This window comes from Physella acuta, unplaced genomic scaffold, assembly GCF_028476545.2.
Source record: "Physella acuta isolate Inbredline_101_S28 unplaced genomic scaffold, ASM2847654v3 ptg000791l, whole genome shotgun sequence".
Lineage (NCBI taxonomy): Eukaryota > Metazoa > Mollusca > Gastropoda > Physidae > Physella > Physella acuta.
The window spans coordinates 137,331-154,224 of NW_026732309.1; the positions used below are offsets into that span (position 1 = coordinate 137,331).

At 45.4% G+C, this 16,894-nt stretch overlaps 1 protein-coding gene across 1 annotated transcript in view; it reads right to left on the reverse strand.

Moving 5' to 3' along the window:
- Positions 1-16,894, reverse strand: part of LOC131950944 (uncharacterized) — a 145,561-nt gene that overhangs the window by 63,862 nt on the left and 64,805 nt on the right. The window contains exon 3 of the mRNA XM_059313156.1: positions 15,018-15,234. Coding sequence (XP_059169139.1) covers positions 15,018-15,234 — 217 coding nt within the window. The remainder of the gene's footprint in view (positions 1-15,017; positions 15,235-16,894) is intronic.

Below are 16,894 nucleotides of genomic sequence, written 5' to 3' on the forward strand. Positions count from 1 at the left end.
CTGGACAAGTTAGCAAATAACATCAACATTTGTGGGTTTTTTTTTCATGTGTTCTCGGTTACAGTAGAACAGATGACGTCACTTCCGCCTTCACTACCCCTCCCCCCCACTATTCTTATATAAACTTTAGCTGTCCTTCTAAGTAATTTCTCCTACCAAGTTGGCAATCAATGTAATCACAGAACAATCTGTTATCATCTATTGTCCTATTTCAGGTGAAGTTGAACTCAAATGCCAAACTGGCAAGGTGAATCTCTGTACAAATGTGGCCAGGATTACGGATGTTGACGTCATAATTAGTGGCACGCTGTCGCTAAACTTGGTAGAAAAATGAAGCCTTGAATCTCCTCGCTGAAAACGTTTAATTAGATCCAGGAACGGACAATTATCCTTGGTGTGGGATGGATTCGATCCCGCCACGGTGTTCCTGGGTGTAGCTGGTGTTGGATTGTATTCTGACGCTAAGCGACATAGACTCAAGATAGTGATATACACACCAGATGGTGTCATGGACACCATAAGGTGACATACACACCAGATGGTGACATAGACACCAGAAGGTGACATACACACCAGATGGTGTAATAGACACCATATGGTGACATAGACACCAGAAGGTGACATAGACACCAGAAGGTGACATAGACACCAAATGGTGACATGGACACCAGATGATAGTCTGTTTTTTTAACCGGTTTTTTTAGTTGTCGAATGTTGAGTCTGGCAGTGGGTGACACCAAAAAATGTTTACCGGCATTATGTTTTAACCGGAAGTTAGAGTTTACCGGCATTATGTTTTAACCGGAAGTTAGAGTTTACCGGAAGTGTGTTTTAGCCGGAAGTAAGGATTAACCAGTAATCGAAGCTTATCTGGCAATGTAATTCTACCATAAAAATGATGTAACGATTGTAACAGTTTAATACTTGTAACAATACGAGGCTAATATGAGAAACAGGGAAATTGTTTCTGTGGGGAAGAGATGGAGTTGACTAAGTTAATAAAGACACACTGGGTAGGACACAGTGAGGGAGACAGGACGGTAGGACACGGTGAGGGAGACAGGACATAATGGGTAGGACACGGTGAGAGAGACAGGACACAAAGAGTCCCGCATTGACCGTATCGTCAAAAAAAATGAGTATCCTCCTCTCTCTTCCCCCCTCCTCCCCCACTCCCCCCCAACGAGAAATCTGGCCAAGACGGGCGATCTATCAGGATGGTTAATGCAAAAAATAAACACGACCGGAAACACTTTGCTCCTCTGGGAAATCATCGCGAGTTCTAGTGTCAGGGTTCGGGTTCAGGATCGGGTTCGGGCCCCAGGGTTTAAAACTTATGGTCTGTTTTTCATGTTCTCCACTAGTTGTATGGTGGGGTTTTATTGAACCTGTTGCTGATGAAGGTTCATGTCCGATTGTAGGTTCATGTCCGATTGTAGGTTTATGTCCGATTGTAGGTTCATGTCCGATTGTAGGTTTATGTCCGATTGTAGGTTTATGTCCAATTGTAGGCAGTGTTTCTTCCAGACTTTTTTCTCCGGGGGGGCACTTGAAATCTTCGGGGGGGCGGTAAACTTTCTTCGGGGGGGGCGGACACTGTTAAAAGTATATATTTTCTATATAAATAATATAAATTTCATTTCGTTCGGGGGGGGGGGGGGGGGCGGTAAAAAATTTTCGGGGGGGCTTCGCCCCCCCGAAGAGATACCTGGAAGAAACTCTGATTGTAGGTTCATGTCCGCATGTAGGTTCATGTCCGCATGTAGGTTCATGTCCAATTGTAGGTTCATGTCCGATTGTAGGTTCATGTCCGATTGTAGGTTCATGTCCGATTGTAGGTTTATGTCCAGCTGTAGGTTCCTGTCCGATTGTAGGTTTATGTCCGATTGTAGGTTCATGTCCGATTGTAGGTTCATGTCCAATTGTAGGTTCATGTCCGATTGTAGGTTTATGTCCAGCTGTAGGTTCATGTCCAGCTGTAGGTTCATGTCTAGCTGTAGGTTCATGTCTAGCTGTAGGTTCATGTCCAGCTGTAGGTTCATGTCCAGCTGTAGGTTCATGTCCAGCTGTAGGTTCATGTCCAGCTGTAGGTTCATGTCCAGCTGTAGGTTCATGTCCGATTGTAGGTTCATGTCCGATTGTAGATTCATGTCCGATTGTAGGTTCATGTCCAGCTGTAGGTTCATGTCCAGCTGTAGGTTCATGTCCAGCTGTAGGTTCATGTCCGATTGTAGGTTCATGTCCGATTGTAGATTCATGTCCGATTGTAGGTTCATGTCCAGCTGTAGGTTCATGTCCAGCTGTAGATTCATGTCCGATTGTAGGTTCATGTCCAGCTGTAGGTTCATGTCTAGCTGTAGGTTCATGTCCGATTGTAGGTTCATGTCCAGCTGTAGGTTCATGTCCAGCTGTAGGTTCATGTCCAGCTGTAGGTTCATGTCTAGCTGTAGGTTCATGTCCGATTGTAGGTTCATGTCCGCTTGTAGGTTTATGTCCAGCTGTAGATTCATGTCCGATTGTAGGTTCATGTCCAGCTGTAGGTTCATGTCCAGCTGTAGGTTCATGTCCGATTGTAGGTTCATGTCCGATTGTAGGTTCATGTCCAGCTGTAGGTTCATGTCCGATTGTAGGTTCATGTCCAGCTGTAGGTTCATGTCCGATTGTAGGTTCATGTCCGATTGTAGGTTCATGTCCAGCTGTAGGTTCATGTCTAGCTGTAGGTTCATGTCCGATTGTAGGTTTATGTATGTAGGGTCATTTATAGTATAATATAACCTTCTAGGTAGTGTGTCAGTCCGTCACAGGTTTAGCAACGTTATCTTCGATTTTAAATCCGAAGAATGTAGTCTATTTTTTCTCAAAGAAAATCACACAATGTTAATTGCCCATTAAGTAACTCTTATCGCTACAGTACCAGCTAACAATACAATACTTAGATCTAGAGTTCATTCTATCAATACAAGACAATACGAGGTAGCAATTATTTTGAATTATGAAGACTGAAATATTAAAAACGTTTCCTGGACAGTTTTTAAAAAGTGTGGTGGCATTTAGTTGCAGGAACTAAATTTAAGTAGATTTGACCCTCACACCCCCTCCCACACACACATACACATACACCAAACCATATCTCCAGTTTGATTGGTTTCTATTTCACCACTTTTTTAAACAATTAACTAAGAACATTAATTTGGTTTTTTTTTTTTTTTAAAGTTCTTTGCCGTATTCTGGTATTTCATGACGGCAGAAATTGATGATGAACTGTAAACAACGAACAATACATTTCTTTAAAAATTCGATCATTTCGACTCTTATAAAACACTCGTCTAATTATAAATCTTTGAGACGTTTTGCAATTATTACCTTGATCAATTAAATGTCCGTAACTCAAACTAGAACTTTTAAAACAGATTGGTTGAATTTAACAAAGCTAGACATTAAAAAAAAAGACTTTTAGCGTGTTGAGCATTTTTTGACTAATATAACATGAATGCACATTTTAGACTTTTCATAACGTTAGAGGCTAACATTGTAATACTGTTTTGTAACTAATCATTGATTTTGTCGACACGCTTCGATGATTTCAGTTAATTATGTTTGTGTTTAAATATTTCAAATGGTCCCGTGTGACATAGGACTTCAATTTTAGATGAAGCGAGAATACACAACTAATGTACAAGTACACAGCTAGTGTACAGGCTTGGTTTGTGTACAAGTACATTAATAGCGTGTACTGGCCAATGTTGTGTAAAACTACATAATGTATAATGGCCAATTTTGTGTACAACTACACAATGTATACTGGCCTAGTTTGTGTACAACTACATAATGTATAATGGCCAACTTTGTTTAGAACTACACTATGTATAAATACACTAACTCTAACAGTAACTCGAACCATTCTAAATCAAAGCTCGGATTGTTTATTTCTGTCAGTTAGATTATTCTAACATTGATTGTATGAGACACGGAAGTAGAAAATCAAATCAGTACACTATCATATGACTTGATTGGTCTATTAGGTCAGTAGTACACGATCACATGACTTGATTGACCTATTAGGTCAGTAGAACAAGATCACATGATTTGACCTGTTAGGTCAGTAGTACACGATCACATGATTTGACCTATTAGGTCAGTAGTACACGATCACATGATTTGACCTATTAGGTCAGTAGTACACGATCACATGACTTGATCGACCTATTAGGTCAGTAGTACACGATCACATGATTTGACCTATTAGGTCAGTAGTACACGATCACATGACTTGATCGACCTATTAGGTCAGTAGTACACGATCACATGACTTGATCGACCTATTAGGTCAGTAGTACACGATCACATGACTTGACCTATTAGGTCAGTAGTACACGATCACATGACTTGATCGACCTATTAGGTCAGTAGTACACGATCACATGATTTGACCTATTAGGTCAGTAGTACACGACCACATGATTTGACCTATTAGGTCAGTAGTACACGACCACATGATTTGACCTATTAGGTCAGTAGTACACGACCACATGATTTGACCTATTAGGTCAGTAGTACACGATCACATGACTTGATCGACCTATTAGGTTAGAAGTACACGATCACATGATTTGACCTATTAGGTCAGTAGTACACGATCACATGACTTGATTGACCTATTAGGTCAGTAGAACAAGATCACATGATTTGACCTGTTAGCTCAGTAGTACACGATCACATGATTTGACCTATTAGGTCAGTAGTACACGATCACATGACTTGATTGACCTATTAGGTCAGTAGAACAAGATCACATGATTTGACCTGTTAGGTCAGTAGTACACGATCACATGATTTGACCTATTAGGTCAGTAGTACACGATCACATGATTTGACCTATTAGGTCAGTAGTACACGATCACATGACTTGATTGACCTATTAGGTCAGTAGAACAAGATCACATGATTTGACCTGTTAGGTCAGTAGTACACGATCACATGATTTGACCTATTAGGTCAGTAGTACACGATCACATGATTTGACCTATTAGGTCAGTAGTACACGATCACATGACTTGATCGACCTATTAGGTCAGTAGTACACGATCACATGACTTGATCGACCTATTAGGTCAGTAGTACACGATCACATGACTTGATCGACCTATTAGGTCAGTAGTACACGATCACATGATTTGATTGACCTATTAGGTCAGTAGTACACGATCACATGATTTGATTGACCTATTAGGTCAGTAGTACACGATCACATTATTTGATCTATTAGGTCAGTAGTACACGATCACATGATTTGACCTATTAGGTCAGTAGTACACGATCACATGACTTGATCGACCTATTAGGTCAGTAGTACACGATCACATGATTTGATTGACCTATTAGGTCAGTAGTACACGATCACATTATTTGATCTATTAGGTCAGTAGTACACGATCACATGATTTGACCTATTAGGTCAGTAGTACACGATCACATGACTTGATCGACCTATTTAGCCAGGATGTTGAGCAACACAGTGATGTATGAGAAGCTGGGGGGGGGGGGGGGGGTGGGGGGCGGGATAAAATGGCGGCTGTGTCAGACAGTCCTTAGGGATCCTCACAAAGCTCGAGGCGGTAACGAGGATCTGGCACGAAGGCTGGCACCGTTAGACATGCTTCACATAGATGTTGAGTGATGTAGGGGGGCTTCACACAGATGTTGAGTGATGTATGGGGGCTTCACACAGATGTTGAGTGATGTAGGGGGGCTTCACACAGATGTTGAGTGATGTATAGGGGGGGGGGGCTTAACACAGATGTTGAGTGATATATGGAGGCTTCACACAGATGTTGAGTGATATATGGGGGCTTCACACAGATGTTGAGTGATATATGGGGGGCTTCACACAGATGTTGAGTGATGTATGGGGGGGGGGGGGGGGCTTCACACAGATGTTGAGTGATGTATGGGGGCTTCACACAGATGTTGAGTGATGTATGGGGGCTTCACACAGATGTTGAGTGATGTATGGGGGGGGGCTTCACACAGATGTTGAGTGATATAGGGGGGGGGGGGCTTCACATAGATGTTGAGTGATATAGGGGGGGGGCTTCACACAGATGTTGAGTGATATAGGGGGGGGGGGGGCTTCACACAGATGTTGAGTGATATACGGGGGGGGGCTTCACACAGATGTTGAGTGATATAGGGGGGGGGGGCTTCACACAGATGTTGAGTGATGTATGGGGGGGGGGGGCTTCACACAGATGTTGAGTGATATACGGGGGCTTCACACAGATGTTGAGTGATGTATGGGGGCTTCACACAGATGTTGAGTGATATATGGGGAGCTTCACACAGATGTTGAGTGATATATGGGGGCTTCACACAGATGTTGAGTGATATATGGGGGCTTCACATAGATGTTGAGTGATGTATGGGGGCTTCACACAGATGTTGAGTAATGTATGGGGGGGCTTCACACAGATGTTGAGTGATGTATGGGGGGCTTCACAAAGATGTTGAGTGATGTATGGGGGCTTCACACAGATGTTGAGTGATGTATGGGGGGCTTCACAAAGATGTTGAGTGATGTATGGGGGCTTCACACAGATGTTGAGTAATGTATGGGGGGGCTTCACACAGATGTTGAGTGATGTATGGGGGCTTCACATAGATGTTGAGTGATATATGGGGGCTTCACACAGATGTTGAGTGATGTATGGGGGGGGGCTTCACACAGATGTTGAGTGATGTATGGGGGGCTTCACACAGATGTTGAGTGATAAATGGGGGCTTCACACAGATGTTGAGTGATATATGGGGGGCTTCAAACAGATGTTGAGTGATGTATGGGGGCTTCACACAGATGTTGAGTGATGTATGGGGGCTTCACATAGATGTTGAGTGATATATGGGGGCTTCACATAGATGTTGAGTGATGTATGGGGGCTTCACACAGATGTTGAGTGATGTATTGGGGCTTCACACAGATGTTGAGTGATGTATGGGGGGGGCTTCACACAGATGTTGAGTGATATATGGGGGGCTTCACACAGATGTTGAGTGATGTATGGGGGGGGGGGGGCTTCACACAGATGTTGAGTGGTGTATGGGGGGGGGCTTCACACAGATGTTGAGTGATGTATGGGGGGGGGGGCTTCACACAGATGTTGAGTGATGTATGGGGGGGCTTCACACAGAAGTTGAGTTGTTTATGGGGGGGGGGGGCTTCAAACAGATGTTGAGTGATGTATGGGGGGGGGGCTTCACACAGATGTTGAGTGATGTATGGGGGGGGGCTTCACACAGATGTTGAGTGATGTATGGGGGCTTCACACAGATGTTGAGTGATGTATGGGGGCTTCACACAGATGTTGAGTGATATATGGGGGGCTTCACACAGATGTTGAGTGATATATGGGGGCTTCACACAGATGTTGAGTGATGTATGGGGGCTTCACACAGATGTTGAGTGATATATGGGGGCTTCACACAGATGTTGAGTGATATATGGGGAGGGGCTTCACACAGATGTTGAGTGATATACGGGGGCTTCACACAAAAGTTGAGTGATATACGGGGGCTTCACACAGATGTTGAGTGATATATGGGGGCTTCACACATATGTTGAGTGATATATGGGGGGCTTCACAAAGATGTTGAGTGATGTATGGGGGCTTCACACAGATGTTGAGTGATGTATGGGGGCTTCACATAGATGTTGAGTGATATATGGGGGCTTCACACAGATGTTGAGTGATATATGGGGGCTTCACACAGATGTTGAGTGATATATGGGGGGCTTCACAAAGATGTTGAGTGATGTATGGGGGCTTCACACAGATGTTGAGTAATGTATGGGGGGGCTTCACACACATGTTGAGTGATGTATTGGGGCTTCACACAGATGTTGAGTGATGTATGGGGGGCTTCACACAGATGTTGAGTGATATATGGGGGGCTTCACACATATGTTGAGTGATGTATGGGGGGGGGGCTTCACACAGATGTTGAGTGGTGTATGGGGGGGGGGCTTCACACAGATGTTGAGTGATGTATGGGGGGGGGGGCTTCACACAGATGTTGAGTGATGTATGGGGGGGCTTCACACAGAAGTTGAGTTGTTTATGGGGGGGGGGCTTCACACAGATGTTGAGTGATGTATGGGGGGGGGGGGCTTCACACAGATGTTGAGTGATGTATGGGGGGGGGGGGGCTTCACACAGATGTTGAGTGATGTATGGGGGGGGGCTTCACACAGATGTTGAGTGATTTATGGGGGGGGGGGTCTTCACACAGATGTTGAGTGTTGTATGCGGGCTTCACACAGATGTTGAGTGATGTATGGGGGGGGGGAGCTTCACACAGATGTTGAGTGATGTATGGGGGGTCTTCACACAGATGTTGAGTGTTGTATGGGGGCTTCACACAGATGTTGAGTGATGTATTGGGGCTTCACACAGATGTTGAGTGATGTATGGGGGGGGCTTCACACAGATGTTAAGTGATGTATGGGGGCTCCACACAGATGTTGAGTGATGTATGGGGGCTTCACACAGATGTTGAGTGATATATGGGGGGCTTCACACAGATGTGGAGTGATATACGGGCGCTTCACACAGATGTTGAGTGATGTATGGGGGCTTCACACAGATGTTGAGTGATATATGGGGGCTTCACACAGATGTTGAGTGATATATGGGGAGGGGCTTCACACAGATGTTGAGTGATGTATGGGGGCTTCACACAGATGTTGAGTGATGTATGGGGGCTTCACACAGATGTTGAGTGATATATGGGGGCTTCACACAGATGTTGAGTGATGTATGGGGGCTTCACACAGATGTTGAGTGATGTATTGGGGCTTCACACAGATGTTGAGTGATGTATGGGGGGCTTCACACAGATGTTGAGTGATATTTGGGGGGCTTCACACAGATGTTGAGTGATGTATGGGGGGGGGGGGGGCTTCACACAGATGTTGAGTGGTGTATGGGGGGGGGCTTCACACAGATGTTGAGTGATGTATGGGGGGGGGCTTCACACAGATGTTGAGTGATGTTTGGGGGTGCTTCACACAGAAGTTGAGTTGTTTATGGGGGGGGGCTTCACACAGATGTTGAGTGATGTATGGGGGGGGGCTTCACACAGATGTTGAGTGATGTATGGGGGGGGGGCTTCACACAGATGTTGAGTGATGTATGGGGGGGGGGCTTCACACAGATGTTGAGTGATTTATGGGGGGGGGGTCTTCACACAGATGTTGAGTGTTGTATGCGGGCTTCACACAGATGTTGAGTGATGTATGGGGGGGGGGAGCTTCACACAGATGTTGAGTGATGTATGGGGGGTCTTCACACAGATGTTGAGTGTTGTATGGGGGCTTCACACAGATGTTGAGTGATGTATTGGGGCTTCACACAGATGTTGAGTGATGTATGGGGGGCTTCACACAGATGTTGAGTGATGTATGGGGGCTTCACACAGATGTTGAGTGATATATGGGGGCTTCACACAGATGTTGAGTGATGTATGGGGGGGGGCTTCACACAGATGTTGAGTGATGTATGGGGGGGGGCTTCACACAGATGTTTAGTTATTTATGGGGGGGGGAGCTTCACACAGATGTTGAGTGTTGTATGGGGGCTTCACACAGATGTTGAGTGATGTATGGGGGGGGGAGCTTCACACAGATGTTGAGTGATATATGGGGGCTTCACACAGATGTTGAGTGATATATGGGGGCTTCACACAGATGTTGAGTGTTGTATGGGGGCTTCACACAGATGTTGAGTGATATATGGGGGCTTCACACAGATGTTGAGTGATGTATGGGGGCTTCACACAGATGTTGAGTGATTTATGGGGGGGGGGTCTTCACACAGATGTTGAGTGTTGTATGGGGGCTTCACACAGATGTTGAGTGATGTATGGGGGTGGGAGCTTCACACAGATGTTGAGTGATGTATGGGGGGGGGCTTCACACAGATGTTGAGTGATGTATGGGGGGGCTTCACACAGATGTTGAGTTATTTATGGGGGGGGGGAGCTTCACACAGATGTTGAGTGATGTATGGGGGCTTCACACAGATGTTGAGTGATGTATGGGGGGGGGGGCTTCACACAGATGTTGAGTTATTTATGGGGGGGGGGAGCTTCACACAGATGTTGAGTGATGTATGGGGGCTTCACACAGATGTTGAGTGATGTATGGGGGCTTCACACAGATGTTGAGTGATATATTGGGCTTAGGTTTTGTTACAACGTGACTTAATTTAGTGCCTATTTAAAACCATTAAAACTGTTTACACCTTCAGGATGGAACAAAAAATAAAATAAAAAATTCTAACGAAACGTTAGAGAAAAGCTACGTTGAATAACATCCTGCGCCTCTTGATGTTAACAGTAACTATGAAGGTGATATCAGGTACAGAAGTTAAAAACTTAAGCCCATTTTGTTCTTGACTTGATTTTTAGAAATTAAAAAAAATGAGCCGACAGTCACAACAGTACCAAAAGAACAAGTAAAAAGCCGAATTTCACCGGCATTCAAAAGCGGCCAAAAAAAAAAAAAATAATGCTAAAAATAGAGTGAAGCGGAAAAAAAATTAAAAACTAAGGCAAGAAACAATGAATTTCTTTAACGATGAAATAATGTCGTCTCTACAGCTGATGTTGTTGTCGTCTTTACAGCTGATGTTGTTGTCGTCTTTACAGCTGAATTTGTTGTCGTCTTTACAGCTGTTGTAGTCTTTACAGCTGTTGTCGTCTTTACAGCTGATGTTGTTGTCGTCTTTACAGCTGAATTTGTTGTCGTCTTTACAGCTGACGTTGTTGTCGTCTTTACGACTGACGTTGTTGTCGCCAGTACAACTCTCGCCAATAAGGCACTCATTTTATAATTGAATTTTAAAAACATTCTTGAAATAACCTGGCCAAACCGGAAGCACCAAGATGACTGGAGCCATTACCGAATTAGCCGGTCAAGTTGACAGGGACACCGGCCTTAAAGCCGGACTTTTGAAAAGGCCGTGACGATCTCGCTGGGAATGTTTTCTATAGACAAAAGGCGACAGCATGTGTCTTGAAATGTGGGGGTGGGGAGTGTGGGGGGGGGGGGGGGGGGCTGATGGTGCGGGGAGTTAAGGAAGAAACGATGTCATTTATCGATTTTAGATCGATCTATGGGCCAGGGGCTGTCGGGATGATGAAAAAATTGTTGGGTAGAAAAGGGATGAAAGGGGGGGAGGGGGGTAGGAAGTGTAGGGTGTAGAGGTGTTATGTAGAGGGCGGATGTACTCACCTAGTCGACGTTTGAGAAAGGCCACCTGGCCGATGTGTGTAAGGCCAGTAAGAGAATGGCCACATAGATAGGCCAATTTTTGGAGGCTCGCAAAGGCGGTAAGTGTCATGGTTAAATTGGTGTCATTGTTAAATTGGTGTCATGGTTAAATTGGTGTCATTGTTAAATTGGTGTCATGGTTAAATTGGTGTCATAGTTAAATTGGTGTCATGGTTAAACTGGTGTCATGGTTAAATCAGTGTCATGGCTAAATCGGTGTCATGGTTAAATTGGTGTCATGGTTAAATTGGTGTCATGGTTAAATTGGTGTCATGGCTAAATTGGTGTCATGGTTAAATTAATGTCATGGTTAAATTGGTGTCATGGTTAAATTGGTGTCATGGTTAAATTGGTGTCATGGTTAAATTGGTGTCATTGTTAAATTGGTGTCATGGCTAAATTGGTGTTATGGTTAAATTGTTGTCATGGTTAAATTGGTGTTATGGTTATATTGGTGTCATGGTTATATTGGTGTCATGGTTAAATTGGTGTCATGGTTAAATTGGTGTCATGGTTAAATTGGTGTCATGGTTAAATTGGTGTCATTGTTAAACTGGTGTCATGCCTGTGTCATGGTTAAATTTGTGTCATGGTTAAAAATTGGTGTCATGCCTGTGTCATGGTTAAATTGGTGTCACTGTCTGTTGTTACAGACCACGGCGTAGTATCAGAAGGTATCGAAACCTCAAGGTCAAACTCAGCCACAAGGTCTCGCCTGACCGGATTTTACCCTATCAATTACATTAACGATGCTGTCGTCAAGTCGATATGACTTTTATCGAGTAAATGTCACCGCTAATCTCACCTCCAAAAACAACTAGTCACTATCAATAACACCAAATTGACACCAATAAACCACCATTGATTGCCATCACAAAACACCAGTTGACACCAACAAACTACCAATCGCCACAAATAAAACAACAAATTGACACCAACACACCACCATCAATCACCACCAAATTGACACCATCAAACCACCACCAATCGCCACCAATAAAACACCAAGTGACACCAACACACCACCACTGATTGCCACCAATAATCCCGCCATAAACCTGACACCAAGGTTTTTTTCTCCCCCCCCCCACAGACCTAACCCAGCCCAGCCCGCCCCCACCCAGCCAACGATTGGATGACTTGAGCACGTGACCAAACATGTTGTTTGTCATGCGGCCGGGATGTCTTATCAAGGGGAGAGAACACGTGGACAACAAGGGGAGACAAGCCATTATGGATGTCTTTTTGTTTGGGACAAAACACGGCCACTTTCTCAGCACAAAACGTGTGAGGGGAGGGGTAAGATCCAAGGGGGGGGGGGGGATGGAGTTGTCGGCATCTATGCGCTAGAAAATTGCAAGAATGATGGAATAGTTTATAAAAACCAAAGAAAAGAACATTGAACTAACAGCTCCTTAATGTAAGTATCAAGGCAGGTCCAAACAAACACATACAAGGACATAAAGGACATACAAGAACATACAAAAAAGTATACAAGTGTATGAGCACAATCACAAGGGAGGTTACCTGTGTATCCTCTCATTGAGAGGCCTCATTAAGTTATTTACTGGGACACTATGTTCGGGCTGGGGTTGGGATCTTGGTTAGAGGTTGGGATCTTGGTTAGAGGTTGGGATCTTGGTTAGAGGTTGGGATCTTGGTTAGAGGTTGGGATCTTGGTTAGAGGTTGGGATCTTGGTTAGAGGTTGGGATCTTGGTTAGAGGTTGGGATCTTGGTTAGAGGTTGGGATCTTGGTTAGAGGTTGGGATCTTGGTTAGAGGTTGGGATCTTGGTTAGAGGTTGGGATCTTGGTTAGAGGTTGGGATCTTGGTTAGAGGTTGGGATCTTGGTTAGAGGTTGGGATCTTGGTTAGAGGTTGGGATCTTGGTTAGAGGTTGGGATCTTGGTTAGAGGTTGGGATCTTGGTTAGAGGTTGGGATCTTGGTTAGAGGTTGGGGGTTGGGGTCTTGTTTAGGGGCTAGAAAACGAACCATAAATAGGGAAATTTGTTGGTTGTCTCCCACTAATCGATACTACATAATATTCTGTAGAGGTCATTAAAAATTAAGCATCGGAAATTAGTCAAACATTACCACCACAAATATGAGATCAACCACACAGATTGTTAATGGGCGACACACACGATTAACCACACAATCCACACACGATTAACCACACAATCCACACACGATTTGCCGCACCAGTATTTCTTCCAGAAATTTTTTCTTCGGGGGAAGACACTTGATATTTTCGTGGGGGGGGGGGGGGGGAACGACGACAGAAGTAAAAGTATATGTATTCTGAATAAATTTCATTTCGTTGGGGGGGGGGGGGTAGACCTTCTTCGGGGGGGGGGGGGGCGAAGATGCCTGGAAGAAACTCTGCAAACCACACACTATTAACCACACAAACCACACACGATAAAGGACACAAACCACAAATATGCTATTAATCTGAAGACCTTTCAAAAGACCTCACCGCCCCCAACACAAATAGTCGGACAAAATTTGACCAACAAATACAAGCGACCCAAATCTAAATATATCTCTCATCTCTAGCACTGTCTAAGTATCTTCCCTGTTCAACTCCCGACATGCCTCGCGAATGACAACATACGGGGATTAAGTCGTCATCGATGCCGACAATGTAAGCGGAATCGATTATACATATTTACCATCAGCAAATAGATCTAAGCAACCAATTTACCTCGATTACATTTCCTTTCTCCACCGATCCGATTTTCTGTTTACATTTTATTTTTCATTCTATTATGAAATAATGTGTCTGATTTCAAGCGGAAATTTCTGTTTTGATGAGAACCTAAAAGGGTGGGTATGGGGGGGGGGGGGGGGGGGGGGGGAGGGCTTTAGTGCAAATGGGTGGCCCTAGATAAATGCATGGCCTTTAAGGAAATTAAGGGGCCAATCGGGAACAAGATGGAAACTATTGTAACAAGGAGGTCATTGGGGAATAAGATGGCCAATATCTATCTATCTATATAATTCTCTTCTTGGAAACCCTTGAAAACACCAAGCTGTAAGCGCGCCTAGCCGGCCCCTCTCTTCCTCTCTAGGCATATCGCTACCACCCCCATCCCCACATGGTCTGGTGAGCTGTGGTTCACGTTAAATGGTTATAATCGTAGAGACGGGTTTAGTGACGGCTATTAGGGGCAGATTATTTAGTTTGAAACGATTTTAAACTTAGGGGAGATAACTAAGAGGAGGCTGCTTTCACGAGGTGGGGGAGGGGGTGGGGGGTGGGGTGGGGGTAAAGGAGGGTTTTAGTGTTTTAAAGCAAATATTTTCAGTGGCAGCATTGGTACTGTCGAATTCACAAATTATGAATTACTGAAAAGTAGAAAAAAGAACTAAATAGCGACGTATGATTCGCCGCGGGTCGGCTCGTAGTAATTAGATGGCCATTAGGGAACAAGATGGCTTCTATTGTAACAAGGTGGCCATTGGGGAATAAGATGGCCACTATTGTAACAAGGTGGCCATTGGGGAGCAAGATGGCCACTATAGGAACTAGTTGGCCGTTAAGGGAACTAGGTGGCCCGACATAAAAAATAAGTGGCCTGTATTGGAACTTGGCGGGGAATCAGATCTAGAGAAACCTGTTGGAGCCAAAATTCCAGTCAAACCCCCAGGCAGGGGAACTTTCTGGAACCAACTTATCAGAACTGACCTTGGTGGGCAGGGCGGTCTTGTAGCCCCCACAGTCGGGGCAGGTCCGCTTCTCACAGTCCACACACACCGTCATGCTGGAGCCCGTGCCGTCCCGGTTGAGCAGCAGCTCAGCCCTATTGCAGACTGGACACAGAGCGATGGTCTCCCCCTGCTCAGTCAGGGACGGCTTCCTGGGGACCTTGGTGGCCAAGTCGACGTAGTCCTCTTCCAGTTTCCTGAGGGAGGGAGGTAGAAAACACGGGGGTCAAGAAATGTAACTATTGTGTTCTATACGGGGACATAGAAACCAGAAATATTCATTAGACAAAATGTTGCAGTCAGACAACCAGGACAACAAATGTTGTAATGGGCCAGTAGAAAAGTACTATACAAAATTAATGGGCCAGTAGAAAAATAATATAAATGTCCTTTATTTAAACGAAACAAAAAATTTGAGGTCATTTTTCTACGTACTTATTGTCGTAGAAATACCTGTTTAAGGAAACAAGCGTTCTTTTCGACCCCCCCCCCCCCACACACACACCACCACACAAATTTGTCCCTTTTTTCTGAACTCACAGATCCCCCCCCCCTTCCTTTTTGTGTACATACAGATTTGTCCCACCCCATTTGTTAGCTCACAAACTCCCCCCCCCCTCCACCCCGCCTGTTTGTGAGCTCATTAACCTCACACAGACGTAGATTAACATCGCCGACCCACGTGTCTAGCTGGGCCAATGAATAGAGAGCAGCGTCGCCCGACGGTCATTTGAATAAAATATCGCTTTCGGGCACCACGTGACCCCCCGGGGTCAGGGGTCACATCTATTTGCTAGAGTAGCCGCTGGGCAGAGCTAGCCGTAGAACGCTGACCGTTTAGTTTCGTATCTCGACACGAGATGGTCAGGAGATTTTCTCACTCATGTGGCTGATGGGTTCTATCCCATGGTGGGTGATGGGGTGGGGGGCGGGGTGGAGGTGGACACTAACTTCATGTCGTGTTAAAGCTGGACCCGATGGGCGCTTTCCCGTGGGTGGGAAGGAGGGCAATAACCAGGGGTGGGGAAGGGGGGGGGGCAATTTCCGGGAGTGGGGAAGGAGGGAAATACCCAGGGGTGGGGAAGGAGGGAAATACCCGGGGGTGGGGAAGGAGGGAAATACCTGGGGGTGGGGAAGGAGGGAAATACCCGGGGTGGGGAAGGAGGGAAATACCCGGGGTGGGGAAGGAGGGAAATACCCGGGGTGGGGAAGGAGGGAAATACCCGGGGTGGGGAAGGAGGGAAATACCTGGGGGTGGGAAAGGGCGGAAATACCCGGGGGTGGGGAAGGAGGGAAATACCTGGGGGTGGGGAAGGAGGGAAATACCCGGGGTGGGGAAGGAGGGAAATACCCGGGGTGGGGAAGGAGGGAAATACCCGGGGTGGGGAAGGAGGGAAATACCCGGGGTGGGGAAGGAGGGAAATACCCGGGGGTGGGGAATGAGGGAAATAAATGGGGGTGGGGAAGGAGGGCACTACCCCGGCTGTCTACCCAACAATGTTGCCGACCCCGCCCTAACCTAAAACTTAACCCTTACCGTATCGACTCTTCAAGTTGTTTGTACCCAGACCATTGACTAACGTCACGATACCTATATCTAGCGCCACGATACCTATCTAACGCCACGATACCTATCTAACACCACGATACCTATCTAACGACACGATACCTATCTAACGCCACGATACCTATCTAACGTCACGATACTTATCTACGTCACGATACCTATCTAACGACACGATACCTATCTAACGCCACGATACCTATCTAACGCCACGATACCTATCTAACGACACGATACCTATCTAACGCCACGATACCTATCTAACGACACGATGCCTATCTAACGTCACGATA